Source organism: Pseudonaja textilis, chromosome 4 (genome assembly GCF_049901715.1).
Source record: "Pseudonaja textilis isolate UNSWEBS1 chromosome 4, rPseTex1.2, whole genome shotgun sequence".
Taxonomy (NCBI): domain Eukaryota; kingdom Metazoa; phylum Chordata; class Lepidosauria; order Squamata; family Elapidae; genus Pseudonaja; species Pseudonaja textilis.
The window spans coordinates 54,068,690-54,087,900 of record NC_141993.1 but is presented as its reverse complement, the minus strand read 5'-3'; the positions used below and the strand labels follow the sequence as shown (position 1 = coordinate 54,087,900).

General features: G+C 35.8%; 1 protein-coding gene across 1 annotated transcript; it reads right to left on the bottom strand.

The window, feature by feature from the left end:
* Positions 1-267: 267 nt before the first annotated feature.
* On the bottom strand, positions 268-17,954 carry PTTG1IP (PTTG1 interacting protein). The gene is made up of 7 exons (XM_026701381.2): positions 17,799-17,954; positions 16,203-16,258; positions 7,814-7,922; positions 6,699-6,804; positions 4,192-4,257; positions 2,166-2,212; positions 268-1,805 (listed from the first exon to the last, which is right to left on the bottom strand). Exons 1-7 carry the CDS (start codon positions 17,887-17,889, stop codon positions 1,759-1,761), a joined length of 522 nt encoding a protein of 173 aa, XP_026557166.1. The 5' UTR covers positions 17,890-17,954; the 3' UTR covers positions 268-1,758.
* Positions 17,955-19,211: the final 1,257 nt, after the last annotated feature.

Here is a 19,211-nt window from a genome sequence, read left to right as displayed (position 1 = left end):
TTCTTCAAAGAGAACTAAGGCTAACATTTATGATCACCAAAACCCAGATAATGTTCTCAAAGATCCTTTGAAATCCTTAATTTTATTGAAGAAATGAGTAATAATCTCAGTACATTAAAATGAATTTTGCATCAAGATTAATTTATATATTAAGAGGAATTCTACTGTTAACTTCTATTAGATAAGTTCATGAAAATGTTTTTAGGCAGTGTCTAACTTGCAAGTTCTCATTTTAAGATCAAGAGAGTTGTGAAGATTAATAGGAAGAGATTTTAAAATGTTATTTTTTTATTTAGTTAGTCAAGTATTTTACATTTTTCACTATTGTTAATCTTACTATGATAAATGAATTGCACCGAAGTTTTTGTAATAGTGTTTTATCTTTTGGAAATGTATATATTCAAGCAAGGAAAGCTCTACAGAAACTTCACTGTGACCTTTATAAAACAGTCAACTGAAGAGTAAATATATGAAAGCATTTCAAAAGAATTGTAGTTACTGTACAACTGACAACACAATATTCATAGGACTACAGAAGAATACTATATATTTCAGGGCATGAGCATTTTATTTAACTCTTTTCAGATAAAAAAAATTAAGGCTAATATTCCATATTCTTCACCAAATTTTCTGCTATACTCAGGAAAAAATATGTAAACTATAAGTATCCTTCTTTAAAAAGTTACTAAATGTTTTTTCAAAGTAATTGTTTTCCAATTAACATCAATTATTACAAAAGCAATTTTTCTTAGTCTTGATATGACCTGACAGAAAAAAATAAAAATGTTTACCCTCCAGTGCATAAGACTCAAAATGTAGAATTGTCTGAAATCAGACTATTGCATCAAGCCGAAAGACTTTATCAATAAGACTTAAAGTATACATACATAAACTTACATGGTGGTTATAAAGGACATTCTGACATTGTACAATAAGTTGCCATTTGGATACATAAGGACACAATGTGATATGCATTTATACATTAAAGAGTTTGGCAAATTTGTTATTACAATATTAAAGTAATTTAAGAAGACTGAATATAGCTAAACATTTAGTATTTAAACGCATATGGCTAAATGAAGTTCAAAGCAATATCAAGCTCTTATTAACATTCAGTTTTAATTACTTCTATGGTAGTTTTTAAAGGCACAAAACAGAAGGATTCAACATATATTGCAAAGAAATGTAGAATCAATTTATAAAAGTGCAGATCTTTAGAATTCCATGATAACAAAAAATATTTTGAGAGCTATTTCTTTCTGGAATAATGTAGTCACTTGCCAGGGAATCTATTAAAGTATGATATTTTTGTATAGGAAATTCCAAAGTATATACAAGGATCTTAAAAACCTTGTCTTATTTCTACTATTAATATTAGAATGTCTCAAACTGTTGGTCACAAAAGAAAAGGATACAGTATGTGCACCATCCTGTCCCAATTCATTAATAAATTTGGCTTAAGATTTTGCTGGCAATTGAAGAATTCCCAAAAAGCAAAATATTATAGTAGCACAAGCAACTGCTTAATAGTTAGGAAAAAAATAACATGAATATATTGCAGCCTCCAGAGTTTTAGAGGTATGTTGCTTTGTTCATTAATTGCAGTCTTTATCAGACACTGTAATTATAGCCAGCTCCATCTTGCATTAAGACCATTTTTCTATTTGCAATTAAAGCATCTAACGTACATTTTTTCACACAGCTGTACATTATATAGACAGCACTGCCAGATGATATTTGGGTATTTCAAAAGAAATCTTAGTTATTTTCAAATTTGGCATATGGATTTTCTTCTTTAAACAAACCTGAAAGAAAAAAAAATACTTATTTAGAACATTAAAAATATCAGTGGCACGTAGCAGTGGAACAGAGGGTATTCACCATTCTTGCTATGTCAAACATCAGTGCAACTGTCTTCCTTCACCCCCTTTCAAATTAAACTTTAGAGGCAAGAGGCAAGAAGTAGCAGTCACTAAAGGAAGAATATAGTCCTGAAAACTATTTTAGGCTTTATAATCAGAACCCACCAAAACATTAAGCATTATTCTTCCTAACAAAAATATCATGATATAAGATAGTTTACCTCACCTCTATATTTTATTACAAACAATGGCTTTGTAACAAAGGCTTTACTTTAAAAAGACGTAAAATCTAGTACACATTACCATATTTTTTCCGGATTTCATCATGTCTAGATTTCATCTCTGCTCTCCTGTAGGAAAAGATCAAGCATGTTATTTTATGGAAGAGGTGGATGTCCAAACAAACTACCCTTTATAGGGTAAATAACACAAATAAATAAAAATATAATGGGTTAGAATTATAAGACAGTCTGGACTTCCAGTTTGAGTTTCTTTGCTGACAGACCGAAACCACGATCGTGCATGGTTTCGATCCATGCTCGCTGCCGGAGCGCCCCGAGCCAGCTGACTTTGGGGCTAAGCCATCCTGTAGAGGTGGTGAAGAGGGGGGACACTGCCAGCAGGGTTGAGGAGAGCCGCATCTCCTCCTCAGCTGGCCATTACCCAAAGGTGGTTGCAGCAGTGGTCAGAAATGGCCACCTCAAAGAAGAACTCGACCGGAAAAGAATGTGCAGGAGGAAGATAAGAAGTGAAAGTCTTGGTTGACCGGGTTAATGTGCAAAAGCAACAACGCAAGGTACCCTGGTATTTAAACTATATAAAAAAAATAACACTGTTCCCAAAGAAGATTTTGAAGCAGCGAAGGAGAGAGAAAAGGGAAAGGACTGGGTTTGTTTTTTCTCTTCCCTTCTATATACTGACAGCTAAGAGACTTAAGCAAGAAATTGAAAAAATAAAGTTGAGAAAATTAAGAGGGGAAAAACTATGTAGAAAATGTAAAACAGTAATAAGATATGGAATAGAACACAAGAATGAGCATGAAATTGAATTTGTGTCTGTATGAAGAAGTGTAACCCGGGATCATGCTATTTTTAAAAAAAAGATTTTATTTGTATTATGTTTTTTTTGTGAAAACCCAAATAAAATTTTCAAAAAAACCCCAAAAAACAGAATTATAAGACAGTCTGAATAATTACCAGAAAACCTCTCCACAGAGGGAATAAATGTTCCAGTCAAACATCAAAATAATGTAATGAAACTATCGGATGAACATACAGTATATAATGCAGAGATTTTACAAAAGTTTCATTTAATCTGATTAGTATAAAACTACTTCCATAATTTCAGTCCAAATATAGACTATCCCATACTGCCTATTCTATGTGTTTTATATTCAGTACATTCTTAATACTGAATAATAAAAAACCCATTTGCGTCTAAATCATTTTAAAAAATGGAACTGAGACATATTTATATTAAAGTAATTTCCTCTAAAAGATGTTAAGAAAATGAGGTGCTTTTTACCCAGCTTACAGGTCTCATTTTAAAGTTCAGGAATACTTTGAATAATGTATAATCCTTTATGCAAGAATTTTGCTTTTTTTTTTTAAAAAAATCACATTTTCAAACTTTTCCTTCATTACTATCTAGGTGTAAAAAGATCTAGGAATGGCACTGATAATTCTGGCAGATTTACAGATATATTACCATGCACATATGCAGTTAATCTAATGTGGAATTTTCAGATAATTCAACATATATGGGCATCTTGGACTCCTGCAATGAGATCTTAAAACATTTGTGCTTGGTGTTCTACACAGACATCTTCCAGAACAATAAACAATGGGATAAAGGCAGGGACATCAGCAATGCCTGGGAAGGTAGAAAGAGTAAATGATCAAAGAAAGGATGAGTAGATGAATCATGCTTGGATTCAAATGACCCTGCAACTATGGGGCAGTAAGATGCTGGGAAAATTGGCAGGCAGGCTGGGACACAGGAATAGAAGAATAATGGAAAATTAGAGGAGGGGAGCAGCCTTGCCTTTCTCAACCCATAAGACCACTCTGGATTTTGTTTTATCAAAAATTCTTACATGTTTTGCTTTGGTCAAATGGAAAACAGTTTGGACAAACATTCAATCACAGTAAGTTTGCTTCATTCACAAGAAGAAACAAATTTCTTTTTTTGTGCTCACTCCTATTATATCTGTGCAAAATTTCAAGAAAACATTCAATTGTGAAGCAAACTTTATTTCTTGATTTGCATGAAATGACCCAGATTAGAAAAAGCAAGCCTGACTGGCATCCATAAACTAGAAGGAACACACCTTTCTTCTTGCCGAACTCTCCTTTGCTCTTGTTCCCTGGCAGCCTTTTCATCCTCTTTATCAACCCTGTTTAAAATAAGATTGCAAACAGGTTGCAATATGTCATTATTCCATATTATGAACTCATCAAACCATTAAAAAATTAATCAAATATAGACTGTCATTAGGGTATCAAGTGAGATTTTATGGCTGTATGGAGATATAGAATCAACGTGCAATTTGCAAAATTAAGAAATGTACCAAGGGATACTATTATGCACTTTGTTAGGAGGACAGCCGCTTTTTACTTCCAGGTTGAAGATAAATAATGCAGATATGATGTACTTAAACAAATCTCAACCAGAATCATAATACTGCACAATAAAGAGAGTATTTAATTTTTACTGACAAGTTGAAACAGAAAATATACCACTTCACTTCAAGAGTGATCTTCCCTTTTGAACACAGAGATTTAAATGAATTCATTCCAAAAATTAAGAGAATTCCTAGAATAAAAATTCAAGGGGAATTGGAAGAAGCGTAAGTGGAAGTGACAGAGGGGCCCAGAAAACAGCTACAAGAAAATAGGGAATTCACCATGTTAGCTGCTATAGGTATTGACATTTCTAAATGTCTGGCCTACGTGCATTTAAAAGTCCTATTTTTTCCTTCCTAATGTTTTTCCTGGGTGTGTAGGATCTTCTTTTTCCAGATCAACAGAATATAGACCATTAATTATGACAGAGATTGACTGACCGGCTAATTAAGGAGAGAAGCAACCTAGAAATAAGGATAAATTTCTTGACATTTAGAACAATTAATTAGTGGGACGGTTTGACTTCAGAAGTTATGGCTACTGCCTCACTGGAGGTTTTTAAGAACAGATTGGACAATCATTTCTCTGAAATGGTAGACTCTCCTACTTAAGCAGGGCTTGGTCTAAAGAAACTCCAAGGTCCCTTCCAATTTTGTTATTCTGTAATTTGTTAAAAGAAATGCAAAAATGTGAGTAAACAATTTATTTCAGCAGGAGCCAAAAAGAGAAATGGTTTATATATAAATCCCTAATTGCAACCAGAACTGATACTGACAGATAATTGTCCGGTTGAAGTTATTTGCATGGGATCAACATTCTGAGAAAGGGAATTTATGCTCCAAATAAGGCTAAAGTAACATTTTACAAGGGACATGAATAAATCCGTAAAATAACAGATGAAAGCTGGCTTTTAATGGGAGATTGGAATGGAGTAATGTGTCCACACGAAGACTGCATTTTTGAGAAAGATATTAAAATGACAAGGTAAATTACCAAGATGTTTTCTTAAAAAAATATGGTTAATTTATAATTGTGGATGCACGGAGTGGTGCAAAAGAACATACTTATTTTTGTTCAAATACATACAGTACAGGTAGCCCACAACTTACAACAGTTCATTTAGTGACTGTTCGAAGTTACAATGATGCTGAAAAAAGTGACATGAATATTTTTGATACGTACAAAAGTTGTAGCATCTCTATGGTCACATGATCAAAATTTAGATGCTTGGCAACTGGTTCATATTTATGACCGTTGCAATATCCTTGGGTCATGTGATCAGCTTTTGCAACCTTCTGACAAGCAGAGTCAATGGGGAATCCAGAGTCATTGAATAATAGTGTGACTAACTCAACTGCAGTGATTCACGTAACAACTTGGCAAGAAAGGTCGTAAAATGGGACAAAATTCACTCAACAAAAGTTTCACTTAGCAACATAAATTTTCAGCTCAATTGTGGTCATAACTCGAGGACTATCTGTAGATCTTTTTCAAGAATTGAAGAATTTGGCTATTATTGTTCAAAGAGTAGATACTGCCAAAAACTTTTTCATGCACAGCCTTTAGCACTTAAAAGGAAAATCGGTTCTTTCAGAAGGAGGTTAAATGAAACATTGTTTCAGAAAGCAATTGTAATGGATGATTGAAAAAAAAAGTTAAAGGAATTTTTAATAATCTTAATAAAGGTACAGACATAAAAATAGTTTGGGGCACAAGTATAGGTTTTATGAGGGGACATTTTATACAACAAAAGAGGAAGCTCTCCTCCAAAAAAGACAAGGAAAAACAGCAATTTTCATAATAATCTTAGAGAAAGAGAGTACATTATAAATTATATCTGCTTCTTTATAATTTAAGAAGGAGCCATAGTGATTAGAATACAGTATTGGAGGCTGACTCTATCTACTGCCAGGAGTTTGACCAGTTCAAGGTTGACTCAGCCTTCCATCCTTCCGAGGTCGGTAAAACTAGGACCCAGATTGTTGGAGGCAATATGCTGACTCTGTAAACCGCTTAGAGAGGGCTGTAAAGCACTAAGAAGCATCATATAAGTCTAAGTGCTATGGCTATTTTTCATTTGTCTCTTTTTTTACTTATTACTCCTCTTTCAAAATTTGTATTTTTATTCTCTTAAAAATATCTTTAATAAAAACTATAGTAAAACATATTGCTATTCTAATATAAATTTATCCCAAAATCATTTGATACTTGCTTTCTGTTCTTTTTTTTCCTGCAGCAGACACAGCAACAGATGAAAAGTGTGAGAAGAATTATTCCTCCCACTACAGACATGGTAATGATCAGTGCTTCAAAATTCACTGAAATATTTAAACACAAAAAAGTTAGTGTGGAAACTAACTGCCAAGGAAATATTCATTTAGTCAATTTTGAGTGCTATTTGTTTATTTAAAAAGAAAATATTTCAAGCAAAGATTGAAAGCTTGTATCTTGAGGAACCTACATACATTAGAGAAGTTTCATACAAATGAGTTACGAGGAGCCAAATTAAAGCCCCCCTGCAGTAAAAAGAATTGAATATATTTAGTCTCAGTGGCAGCTGATTTTCCCACACACAAATTTTAACTCTTATAGTCATGAATCTGACATTTGAAATGGGAGTGGAGGACAAATTAGCTGCTACTGAGACCCCCCCCCAATTTTTTAACTTTCATACACATTAATATGAACTTTCAAAATCAGAATCTACATATTTTCTAGTTACCAAATACTGCAGTCAAGCAGAGAATGATACAGTGCAGTCATATTTTGTTTTAATTAATTAGATTTTTATCCAGTCTTTATAATTTTACAAATAACTCAAGGTGGTGAATATACCTAATAATCCTTCCTCCTCCTATTTTCTCCACAATAGCAACTCCGTGAGATGGGCTAGGCTAAGTGTGTGAGAGTGGTCCAAAGTTATCTAGCTGGCTTTCATGCCTTAGGCATGATTAGAACTCACTGTTTCCTGGTTTCTAGGCCAATACTTTAACCACTACACCATACTGACTCTGTTTGCAATTCCTTATACAATCACCAGAGGCTTAATATTTGAATTGATTAGCAACTAATACATTTTATTCCATTAAAATTTGTATGATACAACTGGAAGATACTGATGGCTGATACTAAAAGAGGTTTTTTTCCTATCATCTTGAAAGTTATGGTAATTTGAACTGCACATGTTGCAAAGAAACTGTAAGTTTCTGTTAAGAAGTTAATCCTACAAAACTTTACAGTAATATGAAATATTTGCAGGAGGAAGGCTATTGTCTGAAACATAACATGCTAGTGACAACTAAAGGAAAATTTCTTGAGTGAACTTACCCCAACATACACCCCAGCGTGCAGAGCTCAGCTCACAAAGAGAACTTGGAGGGAGGATATTCCGAACAGGATACTCCACACATTTTTTGCTGCTGCTGCACCATAAACACTAGAAGAAGAAAAAATGTGATTAAATAACACAAGGTAAGAGAGATTGCAAAAGTTAATTAAAAATGAATCAGTACTTTATTATTCATTACAAAAAAAATTTTTTGGGGGGGGGGAGGTTGTTTCTGTCACATGCCTTGAAGTAGCATGCGAGTCAAATAAAAATAAAAATACAATATTTATATCAGTACAATAACAAATCACAATTGTCATCACCATAATATGGCATTTAGCTCAGGTACACTTTTTTTAAAAAAAAAGTTTTACTAGCTTCCTGTATCTCAAGAATGGGGCTAAAGTCCCCTTTCTGGTAGCAAGACATTCTATAATAAGGGAGCTTCAGCAGAAAATAGTTGCTTCTGTGATGTATGATTGGGAACCCTGGTAGATGTTCAGGCTTCAACTATGTAGAATTCTATAGGCTATCATCAGCATCTTCAATTATGCTCAGAAACCAACTGGTAATCATGAAACCAACTTTATATGGCAATAACAAGTTATCCATGCACGTAGGTGGACTGCTACTTTTGCTATAGCTGGATTTTTAGATGGCTTTCAAGGGCAGGCGCCTGTAACTTAAGAAACAATAAATCATCCAAACTGTGACAAAGGATGTGTGATCTTTATTAGATAAGAACAGTCATTAGTGATACACTAGCTGGGCAAAGGGCTCAATGTAGATATTAAATGAAATAAAAGAGTCAAATCTTGTGGCATTCATACTGAATGCCCAATGGCTCAATCTTTCATCTTCCCTGTCATTCCTAACAGAGAACGTCTATTCAGGAAAGAGCAGAGCCACCATTGAACATATCCCCAATTTCTATCCCTTTCAATCCAGGCATGCAGAAGGATGATATTTTCGATGCTATTAAAAGACTGCCAAGAAATCCAACAGGCTAGGCTCATGGTCCTCATCCAGGTCCTGCCAAAGGTCATCAGCAGAAATGACCAATGCAGTTTCTGTCCTGTACTTTTAGAAACATTGGTTTACCCATGAAGAAAACAGGAGGCTAATCGTTAAACTGATTCAGCAATGCTTCTTATCAAAATGTTGAATTCAGCACATTTTATGCCAAGAAAATTAAGGGAAAAAAAATCCAATTCATAATTTTAAAGAAAAAAGGAGCACACAAGTGATCATTTTGAAAAACATTACACCTTTACTATTATGAAAAAGTACAAAATTTACAAACAAGAACATTTACAAAATAAAAAACAGAGAAAAAAATAGGTAAAAACTTGCAAACAGCATTTAAACAGATTGATTATAAACCCTCTGGATAAGCAGGATTTTTGTTAATCGTACGAGTATTTTGTGCCAATGGGGTACAGCAAGTCCAATTAAGTTCCAGAACTGAATAATACTTTTGTCCTAATCTGGCATCAAAGGCTTTAGAAATGCTTGATTTAAGAACTTTAACTTGCAAACATGCAGGCAGGCTTAACTGACAGATTAGTTAATTAAAAAGTGAGCTCTATCAATGGTTGTTAGCTAAAATTTAAAGGAGAGCATTTCTCAACTTCCAGCAAGATTTTTCTTCAATCTTTGCCACATGCCTTGCAAAAGTTAAGCCACACTAGATGCTGCACATCCTGTTTTTCAATATCCATCAAGATAGCTTTTTCCACCTTTGATTTTCAGGTAGTTGCAATAACTTCCACCAGTTTAAAGAATAACCTGTTCTGAAGATAAGCTGTCACTATTCAAAATACACTGATTCAAAGTTATATATTTTCCTGTATCATGCAGATTGCATCACTTTCCTAATGGAACCTGAAGCTTTTCCTATTGTTCTAGCAAGTGTACATCAGTACATTATTTGACAATTATAATTTTCATATTCTCATATAAGATTAAAGATTCTTCAGCTTTACATGTTTCTTTGTCGTAAACAATACATGTGTGGCACAAAGGCAACACAGTCAAATAAGCAATAAGAGTCCCTTTATTATTTCCAACTTTGCCCCCAATGTCCAGGTTACCTTCAGTTGGAGAAAAAACTCTCCCAGGAACAGCCTTTAACTATAGAAAATTCAGTCCAAAACAAGGTACATACAATCTGTAACTAAAAATCCAAACAAACCAAGATGAAGTAATTAGCTTGACAGGGCAGGAGAAGGAATTTCAGACTTGAAAGCACAGCAAAACTCATACAGTTAGGAAGACATCAGGAACACAGATAAGCCACAATGATACAAGATAAATTCACGTTTACTCCCAACAGCTTGCTGTGAGCAGCTTCCTTTTTTATACACTGTGTTCCCAGCTGCAGCTAATGAAGGGAATCAGGTCCCTTTCCTCCCCCGTAAGATACGCAACTCATGTTGCTTCCTTCTCCGTTCCTCCCTGCGTGCCCTAGGATGAAGAGGAGGTGGGCTTGGGTCTTCCTTTGAATTCCCTCTCCCTTGTTCTACCTTTTCCCTGCTCTGCCCAGCTGGACTTTGCCCTTCCCCAGTTTCTTCCACAGCCAATGGAGCCACACCACCCACTCCCTGTCAGCTGTTTGGCTTTCCCCATCCAAGCCAGATTCTGACAGGGGCATGACAACATATTATGCTCACTCTATAAAGCAATGTAGACTATGAAATTATCTTCTTTGCAGTGATTTGTAATCATTTTATCCACTTTGTCTCCATTATGCATTTCTGATTTTTTAAATCAAATATTTATGTTTCAAATAAGCATTAAAATGTATCAATACAATTTATTATTGTACACAATGCTTAGTAAGCAAATCAGCTGATACATAAACCACAGAAGATAACAGTAAGCTCTCACTTTAATGGATTAATGAGGGGAATGCTGTCTGCTATACACAAATATCCTTCAGATTTTGTTTGCATGCATAACATCTTTGTACACATGTATAAAATAGCCAATTGGATTAAGTGCATATAACATGGCAAAGTGTCTTCCCAATGCATCTGCTAAACTGAGCTGCAGTGCAGGCTTTACTATGACAACTGTAGGGAAAAAAATCATTGCTGAAGAAACTTCTTTAGAACTCCTGTTCTTCATAATGCCTTATAAAATGTTAATTTTATATAGGAGGCTTCTCTGCTCCTGTCAAACAACAAAACTATAATATTGATTCTTGGCTAGTGTGGAACTTAATTTGGAATTTAAAGTATTGTTAACTTTATACATTTCAAAAAGCTTGAAAAGGCAGTTTAGCTCATTGTTTTTCCAAACAATTAAAACAATAAAACTTTTTAACAATTGTAAACATTTTCTTCTTTCCCCTAATATTTGTTTCATATAATTTAGCAAGTTGATAATCATTTTTCATGTTTTTGCTTTAAACCTTTCTATAAACTACTCAAATACATAATCATCTATTCTGCTATTTTCCTCTTTAACTAGCTCCTCTTCGAATAAAGAAATTTCTGTTCTTTTACAGGCCAGTGTCTCCCTTTCACATTACTAAGGTGCCACATGTCAAGCATCTGACTCTTTCCCATGCTGATGTCTTACATTTTATTCTTTTTTTTTGCCACCCTTCCAGCCCTATCTAAGACAAAATGTTGTTTAAAATTATACATTCTTTCAGTTCCCCATTTTTAATTTTTTAACTGTCTTTCCCACTAAAGGGTAGAAATTGATTTCTAGAGTATCATCTAAAAACAATTATGAGATTTAATACAAGCAAACTTCTTTAGAAGAATGAAATTTTCCCAAAACATTAATTCTAGACAAATCATGCAAAATACTAATAGATTTAGTTTCAGACTACAAATTCTGTAAATTCCAACCAGATGGGAACCAAAATTCAGACCTTATGTATCCTGTGCCATGCCAAACATTTCTACTTCCTGGCATGGATACAAGATTGTGAAGAATGGATGCTATAATTCATTCTCCCTTCAGATGATTATCACAAAACAGCAGCAAGAACAAGCTATGCTTCTTAGATGCATGCTCATTCTTACTCTGCATCTGAAAAGAAGGTAACTTCACAAGCGCAGCTGCATATTATTATATAATATATGCATATTATGCAGAATATGCAGAAACTGCATATTCTGCAGAGCAGAGCAGGAGACTCTTGGGGCCCACTAGTAATTAATAGCTCAAGTATTGAAACATTCAGAGCTCAACTCTCAGAATAAAGCCCAAGGGGGCTCATTTCCAAGTTAGAATTCAGACCTGCAATGTAAATGTAGTTAGGCTAATATTACTCAGTAAGGTCACTTTTGCACCAGTTTGGTTTGCACTTTTAGAAACCCTTTTTAAGTAGAAAGGTAGCATAAACATAAATCAGAAATAAAACAGATGTAATTAGCTTTCTTTTGCATGACAAACTTTTTACAATAGCCAATCCATTGAGCAAAGGGATAGAGGAGACATTTTATGGCTGAGCAGCACTTCATCATATTATGACTCACACTATTAAATTATTTGTAACCTCAAGGCATTCTCGGAAATTATGATAATGGAAGCTAGAGCTGTTTATCCTGTTTTATAGTAAGTATTAGCAATTGTAAAAATTCAGGTGGAATGGGGAACTCATCTAGCACCAAGGAAGATATCTGCAAGTACACCGATATCCCTAGGAATCATACTGAGTAATCTGAAGTACAAAACTGAATTGTATTCATTAGTAATATACCATTTCGATATAATTAACATACAACTTTCGAGAACAAATAAAACTGTTTCTTCCTTCCTCAATCTTTAGCATTAGCTTAGGTTCTATAATTATATGATTCAAACTGTTTCTAAACAGAATTTATCAACAATTTGAAATAGGGCGTGAATAGGTTTTTCAGAGTGATGGTATTCTACTGGTTTGGCCCAGTTCTGCCGAGCCAGTAGCAGCAATGAGCAGCAGAGACCGAACCGGTTCTCTCCACCACTCTGCTGTTGGGCCCATCCGCCCGCCCTGGCTCCCCTACTCACCTTTATCCTCTGAATTTGAAGCATAGCTGCTTTGCGCGGCACAGCAGAATGCTGTGGCAATTGCTGAACAGGGGTGGCTTTCAAGGGCAGGCGCCTGTCAAATTTTTTTAACAACCGGTTCTGTGGGCATGGTTTAGTTGGTGGGCATGGCTTGGTGGTCATGTGACTGTGTGGACATGGCCTGGTGGTCATGTTACTGGCTGGGCATGGCGGCCAACTCAACATCACTCACATCGAGGCACGCATTTCCTTGCCTGGCCTCTCTTGACTGTGGGGATGCTGCAAAAGTCGTAAGTGTGAAAAATGGTCATAAGTCACTTTTTTCAATGGTCACTCCATACAAGCAAAGTACCAGCAAAGGAAGGGAAAAAAAAACTCCAGAGACGTTCCAGAGACAGGAAGTCTAGTCCTGCCAAGAATGTAATAAGGGTTAACGGAGGTACTTCCTTACAGGATTAGGCCAGTAATTTCTTCTAACAACCGGTTCTCTGAACTGCTTAGAATGTTAACAACCAATTCTAGCGTATAGGTGCAAACTGGTAGAATCCCACCCCTGCTGCTGAAGCGACCAGGAGTGCAGGCTTGCAGGAGGTGTTAGAATGCCTCTGCGAGTGCACAAAGTATGCGTTTGGCACGCGTGCGCACACGCAAAGTGTGTGCACACGCGCAAAGTGCGCCCACCAAGCCACGCCCACCGAACCGGTGGTAAAAATATTTGAATCCCATCACTGGTTTTTCAGAGCATTATAACAGTATAAGAAAGAAAATAGCAGTATTTCTTTTCTTTTTTTTGTAAATTTTGAGTTTTCACAAAAAAATACAAATAAAACATCTTTTTTGAAAGTAGCGTAATCCAGGGTTACATTTCTTCGTACAAACATAAATTCAATTTCGTGCTCATTTATTATGTTCTATTCCATTTCTTATTACTGTTTTACATTTTCTACATAGCTTCTCCCCTCTTTTAATTTTCTCAATTTTATTTTAATTATCTCGTCTCAATTCAAATCATTATATTTATACTTTTTGTCTGTCCTGTTTCAATTTCATATTATCTTTTCTCATTAAACAAAGTTTCTCCTGTAGTTACTGATTGGAGTATGACACCTTTATATCTTTTAAGTTTATCCATTTAACTCTTATTTAGGCTTCAATATATACCTTAAAGTTATAACATTAAATATAATAAATTCCATTCGGATTCTGCTTGGTACATTCTTAAAATACACACTATATTCTTTTTAAAAAAGATTATAAATATATGTAATTAAAACAACACATTCCATTCTAATTCAATTCTATCATTAATGTTAATATTCATTAAAATCTTAACTTTTTTGACATTACTTTTCAATTAAATATCATACTTTTATGGGAACAGTTATAAGCTTTCCATAATTAATTTTCCACCCCTCTCCACTTATATTTTATAAAACATTAACTAATTAAAATGTTCCCGTCCCTTCCTAATTCAATTTTTTCATTTATTTTATTTCATTTATTTTATTCACAAACATTTCACTGGATTACAGTAACTATTTTATACCTCATTTTAATCATACATTGTTTCCAATTTTCTAAAATTATTTCTATTACTAATATAACAATACAATCTTATGTACCTTTACAGAATCCCTTTTTCAGTTAAATTTTCACCCATTATCTCTCAATAGGCCCTGTTTCTCTATATCTTGTTTCTGTCCTTTGTAACTTCTTTTCCTTTCCTTCTTCCCTCTCTTCTTCTCTCTCCCCTTTTTACCCCCCTGTCTCTCTACCTCTATTTCTCTCTTCTGTATTCTTCTCTTCTGTTGCTTTCCAATATTATACTTATTTTTTCGAACTATTTTTCTTTTCTTTGGTTGTTTGTTTAAGTCTTAAGTTCTCCATTCTCTTTTCCCCCTTTCCTTTTTCTTCCCCACATAAAATTGCTTGTTCATTAAAGATGGCTTCTTCTTTGTCCCAGTCTTCTTGTTTCGCAGTCGTTTCTTGTTGTTTCTCATAGTTCCAAATCTCCATTTCTAAGAATTGGAAAACAAAGCCAAAAGAACCCCTCCCTTCTTGTGCATCTTCTTTGTACTTTTTAAGTTCCATTTTCAATTCATCCAGAAGTAGTGCCATTGTATAAATTTTTAAACAACCACCCGATTAATTTTAGTCATTCAAATGCAACAACCAAGAATCCAAAGATCACCAAGTAATCCAAATACACGCAAGCTGTTTCTTTTTGCTTTTTTTTTCACTTTCTCATCCTGGGGTTCTACTGTTTAGTTGCCAAGTTTCAGTTAAAATGTATCTTTTAGAAGTCTTGTTGAAGTTTTACTGTAGATCCCTTTTAATTCCAGGCAGTCTCCTCCCTTTTTTCCAGATCCTGCCCTTTTATTCTTTTTCTCTCCTTTCCTGCTTATAAAATTTTTTTAGTATCCAGAAATCTTTATTATCCCTTTGACATTTTGTTTTATTTTCAACTTAATTGCCTGTTGATGTCAAAGCGGATTTTTTTCCCCGATTTCTTATTTAAGTCTTAGTTGTCAGTATAGGGAAAGGGAGAGAAGGAAAAAAAACCCCAAACCTTTCCCTTGTCACTTTCCTTTGCTGCTTCAGACTCTTCTTTGGGAACGATGTTATTTTTTAAATTCCAGGGTACCTTAGTTGTTGCTTTTGCAATTTAACCCGGTCAGCCAAAACTTTCACTTCTTATCTTCCTCCTGCACATTCTTTTCCGGTCGAGTACTTCTTTGAGGTAGCCATTTCTGACCACCGCTGCAACCGCCTTCGGGAAAGGGAGTAAAGACCAGCTGAGGAGGAGAGATGCGGCTCTCCTCAACCCTGCTGGCAGTCTCCCCCCTCTTCACCACCTCTACGGGGTGGCTTAGCCCTGAAACCAGCCGGCTTGGGGCGCTCCAGCAGCGAGCCCAGATTGAAACCGCGCACAATCACGGATTTCTGTCTGTCACCGAAGAAGCTTGAAGAAACTCAAACCAGAAGCCCCAAAATAGCAGTATTTCTTGAAATTCAACTTATCACATTTTTAAACAAACAAGATAAAATACATAAACAATTCTGCTTAAAAATTTAGATTTTTCTACTACATTACCATTCCTTGTCTTAAATATATATAATCACCTGGTTCTATTTCAACAGCCCACTATCTACACAGTCATGTGATATCCTAATCAGGAAGCTGGGTAAATATGTACATATACTTAATAACACATGCAGAAATATTTTTATGACACTAGCATGGTACTTTGTAATGCAAGAACTTGTTATATACATCAGAATATCTGAACAGCTCTAGATTAGGCTGCCCTTCAAATCACTGCAAGTGTAGATCAGGATTTTATTCAGAGCAAAGATGTTTCTAATTGTGTTACTTACTGTGACATTTTTCAGACATTCTTCACACGATTTATTTGTGTACTTCTGACACCCCACTGTGAAAATAAATAAATTAAATTAATATCTTCATTTTCCCAGCTTCTTCTCTGACTTTGTTTTGTTTTGCAATCAGACATAAGGCTGGATCCTTTGTGATTGAATGTCCAGAATCAAAATTATTTGTCTGTAATAATACTTACTTCTCGTTTGGAGAGATAACATTAAGTCAACATCCAACTGTTTTTATACTTAAAGGCAGCTGTTAAACTTCTCTTCTACAAAACCAGCAGTCTTTTTCCCATTTATGTGAGATTCTCAGACACTTTCTGGAGAAGTCCCTCTCGTTTGGCAAAGATCAAAGTGGTTTTTTTCCCCCGTTCCTCCTTCTTAGTGCTCGGAGAAAATGACTAGTCCAAGATCATGGAGTTTGCTTTGTGCCTAAGGCAGGACTAGAACTCATGGTCTCCTGATTTCTAGCCAAACTGACTCTCAAACAACCTTACACAATTCTTAACAGGTTATATGTACTTTGTTCAGGTAAAAGAAAATTGTTTCAGAATCAAGGCTTTCACATAATGCTTTAGCATACTGGTAATTGCATATACTATCAGGTCAGACATTTTATTTAGATATAATACTGATAGGAATATATAATCACAATCCTGCTTTATACAAAGTAAATGTGTTAAACTCAAATGCCAGAGTTTGTGTCCAAGTAATGCAGACCAACAGGATTAGATGTAAATTATTATACCAGTGCTATATCCCATTCTGAAAGCCAGTTTTGTGTGGGCACCAGGCTAGAATCCAGAAACTGTTCTAATCCCACCTGAGGCATGAAGTCAGCTGGGTGACTTTGGGCCACTCACTCAGCCCTAGGAAACTAGCAATGGCAGTTCCAAGGAAAGTAGACTTGTACAGGTAGTCACCAGGAAGCAACACTAACTCAAAGGCATAGAAAGACACGTTCCCAGTTTTAATTAGAATTGAAATATTAATTGGTATGAAACTTTTGAAGCATCTCCTTTACAATGGGAAATTGGGTACTATATTTTTTACTGTAGAATGCTTTTTGTCAAACAACTTTCATAGTTACTTGAATGTTAAACATTGGAAAAGGGAAAGACAATGTTGAATACAGTGAAAGTAAACTTTTAAATTAATGTAATAGTTACATAAGAGATTAAACACCAGTGCTCTGGTGTACAAATATGCAGCTTTGCAGATACTGACAAACCGCACCTCCCATTAATTCCAAATTATAAGGCACGCCGAGAGCTTTAGCTCAACTTCTGCAGAGCCATAGGTTGTTGTCCACTCTTGAGTTACTGATTATTTTTTTTGCGCCTCCTTTCTCACTTAGACACAGCAAACACAGGGATCCGGGGACCAAACCACAAGGCTGGCGGCTCTATTTTCCTCTCCCCATTCTCCAAAATACACCCGCTGCTCTCTTTGCTTTTTGAACTCTGACTCAAAGCTGAAGAGAAGGTAAAAGCCGAAGCGGCGGCACAAAGTATACAAGGAGCCTCGCAACTGCTCCGACGACATTCCCTCTCTACCGCCCACGTCCCACGAGCAGAGGTCTCTTCTTACTTTCTTGCCCATGGGCCGTCAAGGCCATGGTATTCAGAGTCCAGAGGAGCAGCGGGAGGCCCAGCAGACACAAGCGGCGCAAGAAACCCATGGCGACTGAAACGAGTAAAGAGGCCACTCGTCCTCTCTCCGAAGCCCTTCGGCTCCGCTCGCCCCGCCTTTTCAAGACCGGAAAACAGCCCTGGAAGAAAGGCGCCCGGGCCCGCCCATCGCCGTGCACGCGCACTGGTTTTTTTTTTTTTTTTTTTTTTTTTACGGAAGCACGCCATGGGCGGCCCTAGAGAGTGCGCGCCCCCGAAGTAAGGTGGGAGGGTCCGCATTTATGTTAACGCTTGGCCAAACGTAATACTTCGGTTTCTTTAGTGATAGCGGCTAAATTCTTATTTTCTTTTATATTATTTAAAAATACTGAAAAACAAAGTGCACCACCTAATAAGTTCTTAGGGATAGTGTTATTGTGAGTTGAAAGCTCCAACTTTCTGAGAGGGGTTGGCGGAAAGAAGCGCCCTGGCTAAACTTTCCATATTGTAACTAAGGTCAAAAAGGGGGAAAAAAAGGTTTGCCGGGAAATTGGGTCTGGTTTCTTTCGGATTCCATCTGGGCTCAAATGTCGCTCGTACGAGGGTGAGTTTGCAGAAAATGCTAACTCGTGCGTGTAGTAAATTAAACCAAGTAGGACTTCACAACTCTACTGAACTATTAAAACACTCATTTTACATTTAGCATAATTTATAAATTCAGCCGTTATGATTTGTGAGCCATAGTTTATAGCAGAGGCCTCCTAACTTGGCAACTTTAAGACTTGTGGACTTCCAACTCCCAGAATTCTCCAGCCAGCATAGTTGGCTAGAGAATTCTGGGAGTTGAAGTCCACAAGTCTTAAAGTTGCCATATTTGGAGATCCCTGGTTTATAGCAAAGTATATGTTAACCAGGTTACTATGGCTAGTTCAACAAACCTGAGTAAAGTAAATTACACCATTGTGAATGATTCGGGGTAAATTTCTCACGCTGTTCATAATGTACAACTTGGCTGGAGTGTGCTAAAAACACACAAATCTTCATCCTTTGTCCAACATGTAGGAACTCTGGCTTTCCAACTGATCTGCTGTTTGCCCTCAGCAGAGCAATTCCATTGTGGGCTATTGAATATTGTATTCACAAACCAGATTGCCTTTTTGGAAAAACATGAAAAGGTGGGATGGGTAATTCAGGTTTAACCCAATCTCATTTGGAAAGTTTGTTATGTGTTTGGAATTTGATTCCAGCCTAATCTATCTCGCAGGATTGTTATAAGAAAAAAACAGAGTTCTACAATATGCCATGTTGCCTTAATTTTTTTAAGATAAGGTGGAATATAATAAGTGACAAAATGAATGGGTCAAAAATGATGCTTTATTTTTCAATGGGACTT